Source organism: Myotis lucifugus, unplaced genomic scaffold, assembly GCF_000147115.1.
Source record: "Myotis lucifugus unplaced genomic scaffold, Myoluc2.0 scaffold_546, whole genome shotgun sequence".
Taxonomy (NCBI): domain Eukaryota; kingdom Metazoa; phylum Chordata; class Mammalia; order Chiroptera; family Vespertilionidae; genus Myotis; species Myotis lucifugus.
This window is the reverse complement of record NW_005871594.1, coordinates 423587-436602: the sequence shown is the minus strand read 5'-3', so window position 1 is coordinate 436602 and position 13016 is coordinate 423587. Positions and strand designations below refer to the sequence as shown.

The window sequence follows — 13016 nt, the reverse complement described above, 5'->3', positions numbered from 1 at the left end:
ACCATAGGTTCAAGCTTACAACCACAGCTATTGGCTATAATTGTGCTGGGAGGGCCCTGCCCTCCAGCTGGGACTTGCACGTGGCAATGAGAGGACCCCGTCCTTTCATTAGTCCGAGGCTTGAACCTGGTCAAAACACCGTAACCGCGCCCCACAAAAGAGTATAGGACAAATTGTTCCTTTAAGAAAAAATTAGTTATAAAGACAAAATGCAGATTATATCTAGACTACATCAAAATAAATATCACAGCATTAATCATTAAACAAGTTCAAGGAAACATACTGTTGCCCATGATCCACAGCACTCATCACAGACACTGCCTTCATTTCCTAGAGACGCTAGATCTGAACTGGTCTTCAAATGCCACAGAGGAAAACACAGTGGGCCCCAGCAGTGCTGCCTCGCACTGTCCTCTTTCATCCTCTCGTCCCACAGACGCCTCGGCAGAGCTGCCCAGGCCCCTGGGCTGGCGTCCCTCCACTGGGAAGACAGGCAGAGTTACCTGGTAAAGCGGTAATGAAGTCCCGCTGCAACATGGGCTTCAGGTAGGAGTTAATATGTCCATGCTGGTAATGACACATTCGGGAAATCAGGTGCTCCACAAACTCCACTTGATCCGATTCCGACCACTGGTCAAAATATTTAATACACAAGTCTTTTTCTTTTTGATAGTTTCCTTCTGATGGCCTCTTTCTGGAGACGATCACAGACGATGTTCCATTACTTATCTATTTTAGAAATACACACACAAACATAATTAGTTTGACAAGGAAAAGAAATCTAATTGGTATTTCATTAGAAACATTTTTCACTCTGTGTATTTAATCTTAAAATGCCAGTTTTACCCTAAAGCCACTCAATCCTTTATTAATTCATTCAGAAAATAATTAAAACTGTATTCAGAGCCCGTATCCTCTAATGAGTCTCAAAGGTAAATGCCAAAGTTACAGCTACTGCTAAAGCTTAATGGTGTCTTAAATCGTCATTCTCTAATGCTTATTCCCAAACCATGCTGTTATCAGATAACTAATGTTAGAGATGACCATTTTAGGAAAACTGCTCCACTTGGCAAAGTGGCAACTGATTGACTATTAATAGTTTTACTTCCTCAAAGCTGAAAGTTAATGCTTGATTGGTCTGTGCCAAAGGTTCCCACTTGGGCGTTCATCAGAATAACAAAGGGCTTCTTAGCACGCAGACTGGCGGCCCCACCAGAGACTTCTGACTCCTAGGTCTGGAGGGGAGCCCAACATCTGCATCGCCAACAAGCTCCCAGTGATGCTGACGCTGAGGACCACACTCTGAAAACCGCTTGTCTATCCAATGGAGAAACATGAAACAATGGCTTCTAAAAAGCTTCATTTTATTGATTTTGTCTTAATTTTTATTGCTCAAAGTATTACATATGTCCCCATTTCCCCCCTCCAGCCCGCCCCACCCCCCACCCCGGCCTGCACTACCCTATTGTCTGTGTCCATGGGTTATGCATATGTGCATACAAGGTTAAAAAGCTTTGTTCTACCAAACAGTTTGGCTCTCCATATTGTTGCCAGGCCTACAAACTGCTGGCAAAACTTTAGACTTTCACTCCCTTCTTTTGTTCACCTACTCAGAAGGTTCTTTCCCTTATATAGTAGGTGTATGGATATCCCATACTCCTATACTAACTGCATTTCTCATCAAATCTACACAGTCCTAGTATAAAACCAATATTTTTTAAAATATATTTTTATTGATTTCAGAGAGGAAGGGAGAGGGAGAAAGAGATAGAAACATCAATGATGGCTGTCTCCTGCATGCCCCCTACTAGGGATGGAGCCCGGGCATGAACCCTTGACCGGAATTGAACCCAGGACCCTTCAGTCCACAGGCCAGCGCTCTATCCACTGAGCCAAACCGGCAACGGTGAAAAACGAGTATGTTTTTTAAAAATTGAAATTAAATGCAATGCACCTGGACAATAGCATAAAAACATCTAAATCCCTAGACTGAAGCCACAACTGCTACTGATCTATGAGGCTCAGTAACTTCCCTGTTTAAAAACAAAGTAACCTCAACGCTTCTGTCAAACATTGGCCAAGCTATCTGCCCATCACTCCTCTGATGGCCGCCTTCATGTGCAATACCAGAAGGGTTAACATATGAGAACCTTGAAAACTGCAGAGCTGCATTGCAAACACCCATCATGCCATTAGGAGCTTCTCTCGGAAGTCTTTCATAGAAAGAAGCAAGAGCTTTTGTTCCAGTTTGTGCCCTAAAAGAAAGTCGACTGAACCCATTCCAGAAAGACATCCTTTGTAAATTTCCAAAGGAGTCTCCGGCCTTCCTTGATAAAATCTTAGAAACCTTTCCTGTAAGAAGGAAGTTCTTATGTCCACACTCAGAGGTATGAAGTCAGAAAGCATTTATCTCCCATCTCATTTATCTTAACCACCTCCTCGTCTAGGAATGTTTCCCCCTGTAAACTGGGTGAGGGCAGCTCACTGACACTGGGCACCACCAGAGGGCAGCCTTAAACAGAAGTTTTTGATGTTGCTTTTAGTAAGCCATTCAGAACAAAAATCAACACTCAAAAACGATCAAATGAAGTGAAAATTCTTCTCTGTGGTCAATATTGACTGATATAAGGAGCATCTCTGATACTTTTAAACATAAGGATGTTCACCATAATGTTTATAATCCAGAAAAATGAGAACTGCCCAATTACAGGCAACAGGTTTAAGCAAATTATAATACATCTACATCAAGTGCTATAACGTAGCCATTAAAATTAGTTTATAAAATAAGATTTTAATAACAAGAGAACACTTTTATAAACAATATTAAGGAACAAAAGATGAGATGAAGAATTTTATATAGCATAATCACAATAATTTACGTGAACACACCAGGGAAAAGTTAAGAATATTTATGAATATGTTAAAAGTGCCTAATCTTGAGGAAGAAAACTATATATGTTTTCCTTCCCCTCTTTTACTATACTTTTTCATAATAACTTGCCAAATAATTGCTTTCCCAACAGGTTAAATATAAGGATGGTAATGAAATGCATTTATGTACTGCTTTATACTTTACAAAATACTTTCATAACCGTTATCTCATTTGATAAGCAAACGGGTTGTTATTTCATTTATAGAAAGGCTCCCAACCATCTACCCTCCCTAGCAATGGTATACCATTAACTAGTTGACTAAAAGACAGGTAAACGAACAACTGAAAGCCAGTATGAACACTGAATTGCAAAATCAATAATAAGTGAAGATAATCCTATTGCAGATACAGATGTGAAGGAGGAAACAGAAGGCAGTCCGCACACAGTTCCCCAAACCAGCGGCAAGACTCTGAACCCCCTGCGGGGCCCAGAAGAGCTTCCGGGCCTTGTTTTATTTTGTTTCGTTTCATCTTAAATGTGTTGGGGATACTTCACTCTTCCTATCTAATCTACTCTTTTGTTTCAGATCAAATGAACCTAGAGAATTTTGTAAACATTACTCTCTTCAGATTTAGATTTGTTGCGCCTTTGTGCCCTCATGAAGGGAAAAATGATTTGTACCATAATGACCGATGGAATCCTCAAATCATGAAACTTTACATGCCCCGTCCCCTTTACCTCACCACAAAAAACTACGGGACTGGGAGGAAAAATGGCAAACTGAGATAGAGCCAGGAGAGAAGGAAACTGAGATTAGAAGGAAAGGGCAAACCAATAGGAAATGACGCAGAAGGATGGGACCAGGGAGAAACAGGCCTCAGTGCACATACACTGGTGTGTGGTAGGTGCCATGCTGGTGACAAAACACCACCACTGTCCATCTCTGACTTAGACAGTGGACACAGAACATTTTAGGCCACAGTCACTTCAGCATCTTTGCGAAAATTCCAAAATCTTTACTATTCATAATGACACTTCCCTAAGGATCAGAAGATAAATCAGGGGGAGCTCTGAAACTAGTAAAATTACATGCAAGAAACACAGAACTGCTTGGCTCTTGTTTTCATGAGGGCATGAGCTGAGGGGCATCTTGTCTAGAGTGAGTCAACTGCTCTCTGATCTGTGCGCAGTCATTCCTACCTGCCAAAGAGTATTTTTCTTGGGGGACTCATCTTCATTTTGATCCTCCATAACTGAAGTGTTCTAAGGGGGGAAAAACAGAGTATTTGAATTATGCCAAGTTTTGCAAATCCTAAATAACTACACCAAGATATAATTTTGAAAACCCAAACTAGAGTGTACCAACAAACCCAAGGGCTAGTGTGGCTTGTGGCTAATGTACTATTTGGGGCCAAAGGGGCTGTGCTCATCTTTCATAAATCAATGCAGAAAAGCAAGCATAAAGTCTTACTTAGATGAAGGTGGGCCGACTGAGAACAGGCTGACTTATGGCAGCGGCTGAAGCTCCACCTCCGTCATCACTGTTATTCTCTTACTGGTGGCTAGAAGCCCCAGAGACCCACCAAGTTCCTGATGGCTGCACAAAGCATTTACTAAAATGTCTGCTACTTACTAACCCATCCCAACATGAGCAATTAGAACTGACAAAGCCCTGGAGGTGCTCCCCCAGCCCCCAGCCTTCCTCTTTCCTCCCCTGATGGCCTTGTTTTTCTGGAATGGCTTTGCAATCTCCCCCAGCAAGCATGGTGGGGGCCCAACCTTTTCCCTGAAGGGAGGATGCAGCGAGCCAGTAACAATCTGGCTTGCCTTAGGAATGCATTAGCTTTTGGTTTTGTGTTTACCGCACAAAGAGGCACTGTGTAATTATTCTTTCTGGTGACCTAGTCGCTCAATAGATGCCCATTAACTGGAGATTATACATGATTGGATTTTCCCTTTTGAAGCTCCTATCTAATAGCTAAATGGAAACTTAATGAGACGGGGAAATGGGAGAGTTGTGCTCAGAAAGGAGTAACAACTCATTTATAGGTGCAACCTATAAATTAGAAAATTGGGGTATAACATTTAAACTACAATATCTGTACCATAGTATTATTCCAAAGGATCCTATAGATCTAAGTTATCAATATTTACAAGATCCTATTTACTACTGCCTTTAGGGGAGAAGCCTAAGATTTTTCCCTTTATGTTCAAGTTGTAAAATGTTTGGACCCATACAGTATTTCCAAACATGCCCAATGCAGGGTCAGCACTGAAAACTGGTGCTCTGCTCTGCAGGTCACACAGCTGGTTCTGAGCAGGAATGGAGTTCGAGATCAAGCGAAGGCCAAAGGCTTTGAAAACCAGAGAGAAGGTAGATCTGCTCACTCACTCCGTGTGTGTGTGTGTGTGTGTGTGTGTGAGAGAGAGAGAGAGAGAGAGAGAGAGAGAGAGAGAGAGAGAGAGAGAAGGGGGATCCTGAGCAAGTTGTGTTAGCCATGGACAAACACCACAGAGTTGTTGTGGGGGCTGAGGCTGCCCAGAGCACAGAGCTGGTATGTTGAACAGGTATTAAATCTGGTCATGCCCTGCTCTGAAGATGCTACTTTCCCCCAAGTGGTACCTAATGCTTTTTAACCTCACACTTTGACAGAATGGCTCCCTCCAGACGGCTGTCAATAGAGAAAACCCACTACTTCCTCAATAAGTACTTACTAGTATAAGCCCAAAGCACCAAGGTCTGCAGTGGGGGAGGGGGCAGGAGAGCAGGGCTTCATATGTGAAACCAACCATGAGCGAGTGAGGAAGGCAGTGTGTCCAAGTGTCCAAAACGGGTCTAGAGTGGTGGCAGCAAGAAGTGATCCTGAATGAGAAGGAGGTGGAGAATAGGGTAACCGACGTAGTATTTCTCTCTCCATGTAATTTTCCTTTTACTGCTGGCCTGAGGGATCCAGAGATTAACGAAGCTGGCAGGTTTCATTATGGAAATGAATAAAGAGGGACAGTGACTCAGTACATCAGCTCCTCAGTCTGACTGGTAGTTACAATGCCATCCTTGCAATGTCACAATGTCCTGGGTTCTAAGAGAGTGGCCTGAAGAAAGAATGGCTAGACATGAAGAGTTGAGCATGTGAAGTGGAAGAAGTGTGAGAAGGTCCCGCCCCCATGTTGCCAGGCACCCCAAGAAATGTACAAGATATACGTATACATGTATAATGTTTTCAACTAAAAACTTCTGAAATAGGAGCCTGAATAAGCCAGAGCAATTCTGACCTAAGCCACCTTAATAATTTCCTCAGGGAGAAAACAAAAAAAGTCAGAAGACCCTATAGAAACAACTGTTTTTGCCATGAGAAAACACAAGAAACAACTGTTTTTGCCGTGAGAAAATTTAGTTCTTCCTCTCATTCATTCCAAAACAGATTAATGGTTTGTATTTATATAGTGGAGAAGGAAACAACCCCTCTGATAAAAACTGCAACTATTTTCGTAAGACTTGATAAAAGTGGATAAATATATACAATTTTTTAAAAAATCCTCACCCAAGGATATTTTTTCCATTGATTTCTAGAGAGGGGGGAGGGGGAAGAGAGAGAGGAACATTCATGTGAGAGACATCGATTGGTTGCCTCCTGCATGTGCCCTGACCAGGGCTGGGGAACCTGCAACCAAGGTATGCATCCTTGACCGGTAATCGAACCTAAGACCCTTCGTTCCGGAGGCCAACACTCTAACCACTGAACCAAACCAGCCAGGGCTAAAGCTATACAATGCAATCAAATTGTATTTAATAAAGCCCGTGGGGCTGGAAGAGTTCCTTCATCATAGAGATCTTCTCAACTTCTCTCACAGAGCCTTCAGGAGAAGATGCCACAGGGAAATGCTGCTCTCAAGCGACACTGGTCAGAGCATCATCTCCAGAGAACTCCACGTGACACAAGAGATGCTCAGAGAAAAAAGGGTCTAATTACATTTAAGACATGCCAGGTACTTATGTGCACGCCCCTCTCCCATGCCCCCCAATACACTTCACTAGGAAAAGCCTCATCGTTTAAAAATCAGCTCAAGTCAGTTGAGCCCAGCTTTCCTCAGTTGTTGGCTATGGCCCCCCTTTTATAATAATCTCTCTTAATAACAGCTCAGCATATATTGGCCAACACTGGACTGGGGCAATAGCAGGGTAGAATTCCTCCCTCCTCCCACGTCACAGGACAAATACTTCTGGAAAACAAAAGAAAAGCCCGCTTTTGGTAAATAAAATATATACCTTTTCTATCCCCATCATCTTTCCCAAATTGCGATATGAGGTTGTGGGAATAAGGAGAAGTGGCAAAAATAAAAAAGTCCCTTAGAGAAGCCACACTTTTAAAAATCACTTTGGCATTTACTCCTGACAGGTATAACTGACAAAAGGTCACAGGTCAGGAGTGAGGTAAGAGAAAACAATAAGCTTTCCACGCAAAAAAGCAGGTGGTTTCCTACATCCACCTTCTCACATGGAGCCACGAGCTAAGCCGGTCTGAGCGCTGACGTGCTCTTTAAGCCTCCAGCACTTCTGGGAAAGGAAAGTTCTCTGAAAAACCAACCTGGCGCCTGCACTTCCTACCCCTCTCATCATCATCTCCTTCCTCCTCCATCTCTACCAAGAAGCATCACGTGTCAATAAACATGCAGACTCCGCATTCGGACACTCCTGCTGGTGAGAGGCACAGTCCAGGAGGAAGCAGCTAGGCTCCAAGGCAGACAGATCAACCTCAGTACCGCTGACACTGGCCCCAGGTCATTCTCTGCTGTGTGGGGGCTCTCGTATGCACTATAGGATGTTTAGCAGCATCCCTGGCTTCTACCTACAAGAAGCTACCCACCCTGCCCCCGCCCTAATGGTGACAACCAAAAATGTCTCCAGTTGGCAAATGTCTGGGGAGGGGTTGGGGAGGGGACCTAGCCCCTTCCCTTGAGAGCCACTGCTCTCAGGGTATCAGCTCCTCAACTTGCCTCCTTGGGAAGATAAACTAAATCGCCACCATCTCAGGACTGGCCGTTCTTCCTCTCCAGGCTTCTCTGGGCCTGTGACAGTCTGCAATTTCTTCAAATACAGTCTGATCTCACCATGGCCAAGCAATGCATGGAGTACACAGATATCTAAATTCTGGGCTAAAGTCCTGCTTACCATTATATTCATATTTGGGAAATTTTAATTCAGGAGTTCTTACTAGAGATCCGTGGGCTTGGGGTGTGGGTGAGGGCTATAAATATCATCAAGTCACGAACAAACATGCCTCCAGAAAGACAATCCAGAGCTTTCACTAGATTCTCAAAGGTATTCCAAATGCGATGAGATAGCAAAGCATGTCTGTGACCAAACAGCAGATCTGAGTGGATAGAGCCGAGGCATGTCTGCTGCTCCGTTTAACACTTGGAGTGCGGGAAACGAGTTAGTTCTTACTAGAGATCCGTGGGCTTGGGGTGTGGGTGAGGGCTATAAATATCATCAAGTCACGAACAAACATGCCTCCAGAAAGACAATCCAGAGCTTTCACTAGATTCTCAAAGGTATTCCAAATGCGATGAGATAGCAAAGCATGTCTGTGACCAAACAGCAGATCTGAGTGGATAGAGCCGAGGCATGTCTGCCGCTCCGTTTAAGTTCCCCAGGAAATCTATGCACTATAATATCTACTTTGAAATCACTACGACGGCCAGATGATGTGGTCCATGTAGTGGCACCATTCTAAGTAAGGAGTCTGCACTGGTACCATAACGACAGGCTCGAGCCCACGCATGATACTTAACTACCAAATGCCACGAGAACTAATGCCTGCTCCTTCTCTTGCCAAGCCTTCAGGAGGGCATGCCCATGGGAAATGCTGCTCTCAAGCTACACTGATCAGAGGATCGTTTCCAAAGGAATTCCAGGTGACACAAATGTTCCGAGGAAAAGGGGTCCCAGGGTCTCATTAAGTTTGACAAATGCTGTGTGCTGGGTGAGTGCTCTCCCGCCCTGACCAAGCCCCATCCCCACCCCATTTGTAATATACTTCCCTAAGACAGCAAAGGCTCTGTCACATCTCATAATTAAAGTCAGGTTCATTTGGCTGAGCCTAGCTTTCCCAAGTTTGTTGGATATGGACACCCCCTTCTTATAATATCTCTTAATTAACAGCTAGGCACATATTGGCAAACACTGGACTAGGGCAACAGCATGGTAGAATTCCTTCCTCCTCCCACTTAACCAGACAAATACATACTCTGGGAGACAAAGGAAACGCCCACGTTTGGTAAATACCAGATATATCTTTCCTATTCCCCACCATCCTTCCCCGGCTGCTATGTGGGTTAGTGTGCGTGTAGGCAGAACAGCTCTAAGCAGTGATCTACTTCTGCCAGTAGGTGCCACCAACTAACACAGACTACAGCTCATTTAGAAAATTATGTCCTTGAAGAGCTATATAAGAGGAATAAATTTCCTACTTTTAAAATGCTACAAAGTCTGTATTTTGAGTTTCATGATAAGAAATGCATATAAATGTAAAATTTTTCATACAAAAAGCTTCTTTACTCCTGAGAGGAAGCAGAGAGAAACCTACAAAGGATCTGGAAGCCATGGAGGCATTCTGCTGTGCTCCCACGTGTTTTTAAATGTTGGGATTTAAGACATTAAGGATGGCAGGTACATAATGAAAAGTGCTACTCGCTAACTTCATTGAGTATCTGTACTAGGCTCGTTTAATACATTGTCTTTTAATCTTCAGACAATATATATAAGTAAATATTCCAAATTTACAGAAGAAACAGGATCAGAGAAGTAAGTAACTGGTTAAGAGTCACACAGTTAGTAAATGAGAGACATGATACTCAAGATCTAGGTTGGTTAGACTCAGAACTCACTGTACTTTCCATATAGAAAAACACAACTAGGTGTTTTCCAACTGCTGGCTATAGCCTACGAAATCAATTTAATAGGCGGCAACCAACATTTTTAAATAAAATGAAATTGAATCTGGGCATTCCCCTGCCCACAAAGATAAGCATGAGACAAATTACACCAAAAGGCTAAAAGGAACGAGCAAAAATACACAGGAAAATTCAAATTAAAAGGAAAGCAGTCATCATTGCAAGGAGAACCTTATTCAAGTCAAACCATTGAATAAAGAGCCTAAAAAGTGATTTAAAATCACTAAAAGGCAAAATGTATAAAAAGGATAATGTGTGCTTTTATGTACTTAATAAAATACCACACAGTATATTAAGGAAAGACAAAATCTTGCCGTAACCGGTTTGGCTCAGTGGATAGAGCGTCAGCCTTCGGACTGAAGGGTCCCGGGTTCGATTCCGGTCAAGGGCATGTGCCTTGGTTGCGGGCACGTCCCCAGTGGGAGGTGTGCAGGAGGCAGCTAATCGATGTTTCTCTCTCATCGATGTTTCTGACTCTCTATCTCTCTCCCTTCCTCTCTGTAAAAAATCAATAAAATATATATTTTTTTAAAAAAATCTTAACACCTTTTTATATTTAACTAATCAGGTAGACCAAACCATCTGATTTTCCATTTTTTTAAAAAACTGACAGAGCATTAGGATACAGAGGAGATCTCAAATATAATCAGAAGTCAGGTAGAGATTATTATATATTTAAGATCAGGCGAAGCAGAAAAGTCAAAATCCAGTTTGCCAATTACAACTTGCCATAACCGCCAAAGATAAGTACATAGAATAACGACAGGCAGAGGCAAAGCGAACACCTTTGTTTTGTTCTTATTAATTGCACCAAGGCCCCTAATCTAGCCTAAAATTCTTTCCCCTTACAACTAAACCTTACCAACATATTGCGGAGATAAATGAGATCATTAGAAAGCCAAAGCATTCATTTGGAAAAGGGACGAGCTTAGACAAATAAGCAGCCCCTGGCTCTAATACTGACCTTGCAACTCAAGAAGGAAGAGAGCCATGAATGCATCTATGTACACCTGATTTTTTAATACAATAGCTCTGGCTACCACTAAACTTCATCAGAAATCTCTTCTCCTCCCTCCACACGAATACTATTATAGGGGAGAAAAACAGTTGTTTTCTTTCTACAATGTAATAAAAATAAAAATTATTACATTTAAATCCATTATAAAAATCATGTAGCAGCAAAATAATTAAGAGGACTTCGGTAACTATTTCCTTAATTTTCCTAAGGACAGTACATAGATGCTATCATGCTAGTTCTGTATGAGAGAAGTGATCTTATTGTATACAATGTATGCCTTAGTGCATCAGGGCATTCTGCTTTTACTGAATCTGATCAAAAAGAGTTACTCCAAACTGAATTAAATATGTTCCAGCAAGCATTCAATGTTATTTTTAAACTAAAGGCCTGGTGCACGAATTTGTGCACGTTGAAAGGAAATTAATTAGAAGACATATTTTAATATCACTATCGCCCTTTTTCTATAATAGAAGTGTCAACCAAATTCACAATCAACAATGACCAATCGAAACATGCATGTGATTGGCGCCAGCGAGAGCTTTATATATATTTAAATAAACTTGCTTAATTAGACCTGCTTTCTAATTTAGCTAAACTTTTCCCAGCCCAGTGAAGCACCCCAACTTCTCTTTCAGGTAGTTGTCAGCAACACAGCAGTAAATATCAACACGAAGCAGATTATTATTATAGATCACGCAGGGAGAACAAAAGCTAAAATATTTAACTGCAGCAGTGTTTGACTATATTCTGTGCAGTGAGAAAACCTGAAGTCATTTTCAAGTCCCACCATTTTTTACTTCTTTTCAGTCAAGTTTCTAAACTTTCTAAATCTCCGTTTTCCAGCTAATGAGAAGAAAATAGGATTCTGAGTCTCTAATCTACCTACTCACTTCTGTGAGGATCAAATGAGATGAGGCATGTGAAAACGTTTCACAGACATTTGGTTAAAGTGTAAAATGTTTGCACCTGGCTATAAAGCAAGTCGGGTTCCTGGGCTGAAGAAACCTCAAGGAGGCTAGTCACTAGGGAGAGGAAGCCGGGCATTGCTATGTGACGTCATTACCCGGCGCCCACAGCCACCGTTTCCAGGCTGGACTGGGCAGTGGGCCGCATTTTGTGCCATGGGGTCTTGGCAGCCTTGGCTGAAATTTGGTGGGTGTCGCTCCGGCGTGGTGGTGGGGCCCGTGTCCCACTTGGGGGAAGCCAAGTGTTACTTTGTCGGCGCCAGGTCTGGGGTCCCATTTCTTTGTAAATGGCCAGTGCATGTCACTGCAGCTCCTGAGTTGAGTGTCTGCCCGTGGTGGTCAGTGCACGTCATAGCGACCAGTCAGATGGTCAGAGCATATTAGCCTTTTATATATATACTAGAGGCCCGGTGCACAAAAATTTGTGCACTCGGCGGGGAGGGGGGGGTCCCTCAGCCCAGCCTGTGCCCTCTCGCAGTCTGGGACCCCTCAGGAGATAATGACCTGCTGGCTTAGGCCTGCTCCTGGGTGGCAGAGGGCAGGCCCAATCCCTAGGTGCTGCCCCTGGTTGGGCTCAGAGCAGGGCCGATTGAGGAGTTGGGGCGCTGCCCCCTGTCATGCACAGAGCAGGGCGGATCTGGAGGTTGCGATGCCACCCCTAGCCACGCTCAGGGTACAGCCGATTGGGGGGTTGGGGCACTGCCCCCTGTCACACTCAAGGCAGGGTCAATAGGGAAGTTGCGGCGCCACCCCCTGTCACGCACAGAGCAGGGCGGATCAGGGGGTTGGGGTGCCGCCCTCTATCACCCACAGAGCAGGGCCGATCAGGGGGTTGGGGTGCCACCACTGTCACACTCAGCCAGGGCCGATGGGGAGGTTATGGCTCTACCCTGTCACACACAGAGCAGGGCCCGTGGGGGGGGGGGGGGGTGTTGGGGCTCCGTACCCTGTCACACACAGAGCAGGGCGATCAGGGGGTTGGGGGGCCGGCACTGGCACACTCAGGGCAGGGCCGATGGGGAGGTTATGGCTCTACCTCGTCACACACAGAGCAGGGCCCGTGGGGGGGGGGGGGGGGGGCCCCCCCTTTTACCCCAAAAAGAAGGGCGAAAAGGGGGGTGGGGGGGTTGACCCTGTGCAAAAAAGAGGCCCAGGGGGGAAAGGGGGGTGGGGGGCCCTTCCCCTTTCCAAAAAAAAAAGGGGGGG

The 13016-nt window shown here is 44.0% G+C and overlaps 1 protein-coding gene across 11 annotated transcripts in view; it reads right to left on the bottom strand.

The window, feature by feature from the left end:
• FBXW11 (F-box and WD repeat domain containing 11) overlaps window positions 1–13016 on the bottom strand; it is a 104333-nt gene that overhangs the window by 32222 nt on the left and 59095 nt on the right. For 5 of the 11 annotated variants that reach the window (XM_006104133.2, XM_023745464.1, XM_006104129.3 and 2 more), the window contains 2 exons: window positions 4074–4136; window positions 504–729 (listed from right to left, as the gene is read on the bottom strand). In XM_006104133.2, the coding sequence (XP_006104195.1) occupies window positions 504–729; window positions 4074–4136 (289 nt within the window). Of the gene's footprint in view, window positions 1–503; window positions 730–4073; window positions 4137–5588; window positions 5682–13016 lie in introns of those variants that run through there. The other 6 variants (XM_006104132.2, XM_006104135.2, XM_023745463.1 and 3 more) reach the window with 3 other exon arrangements.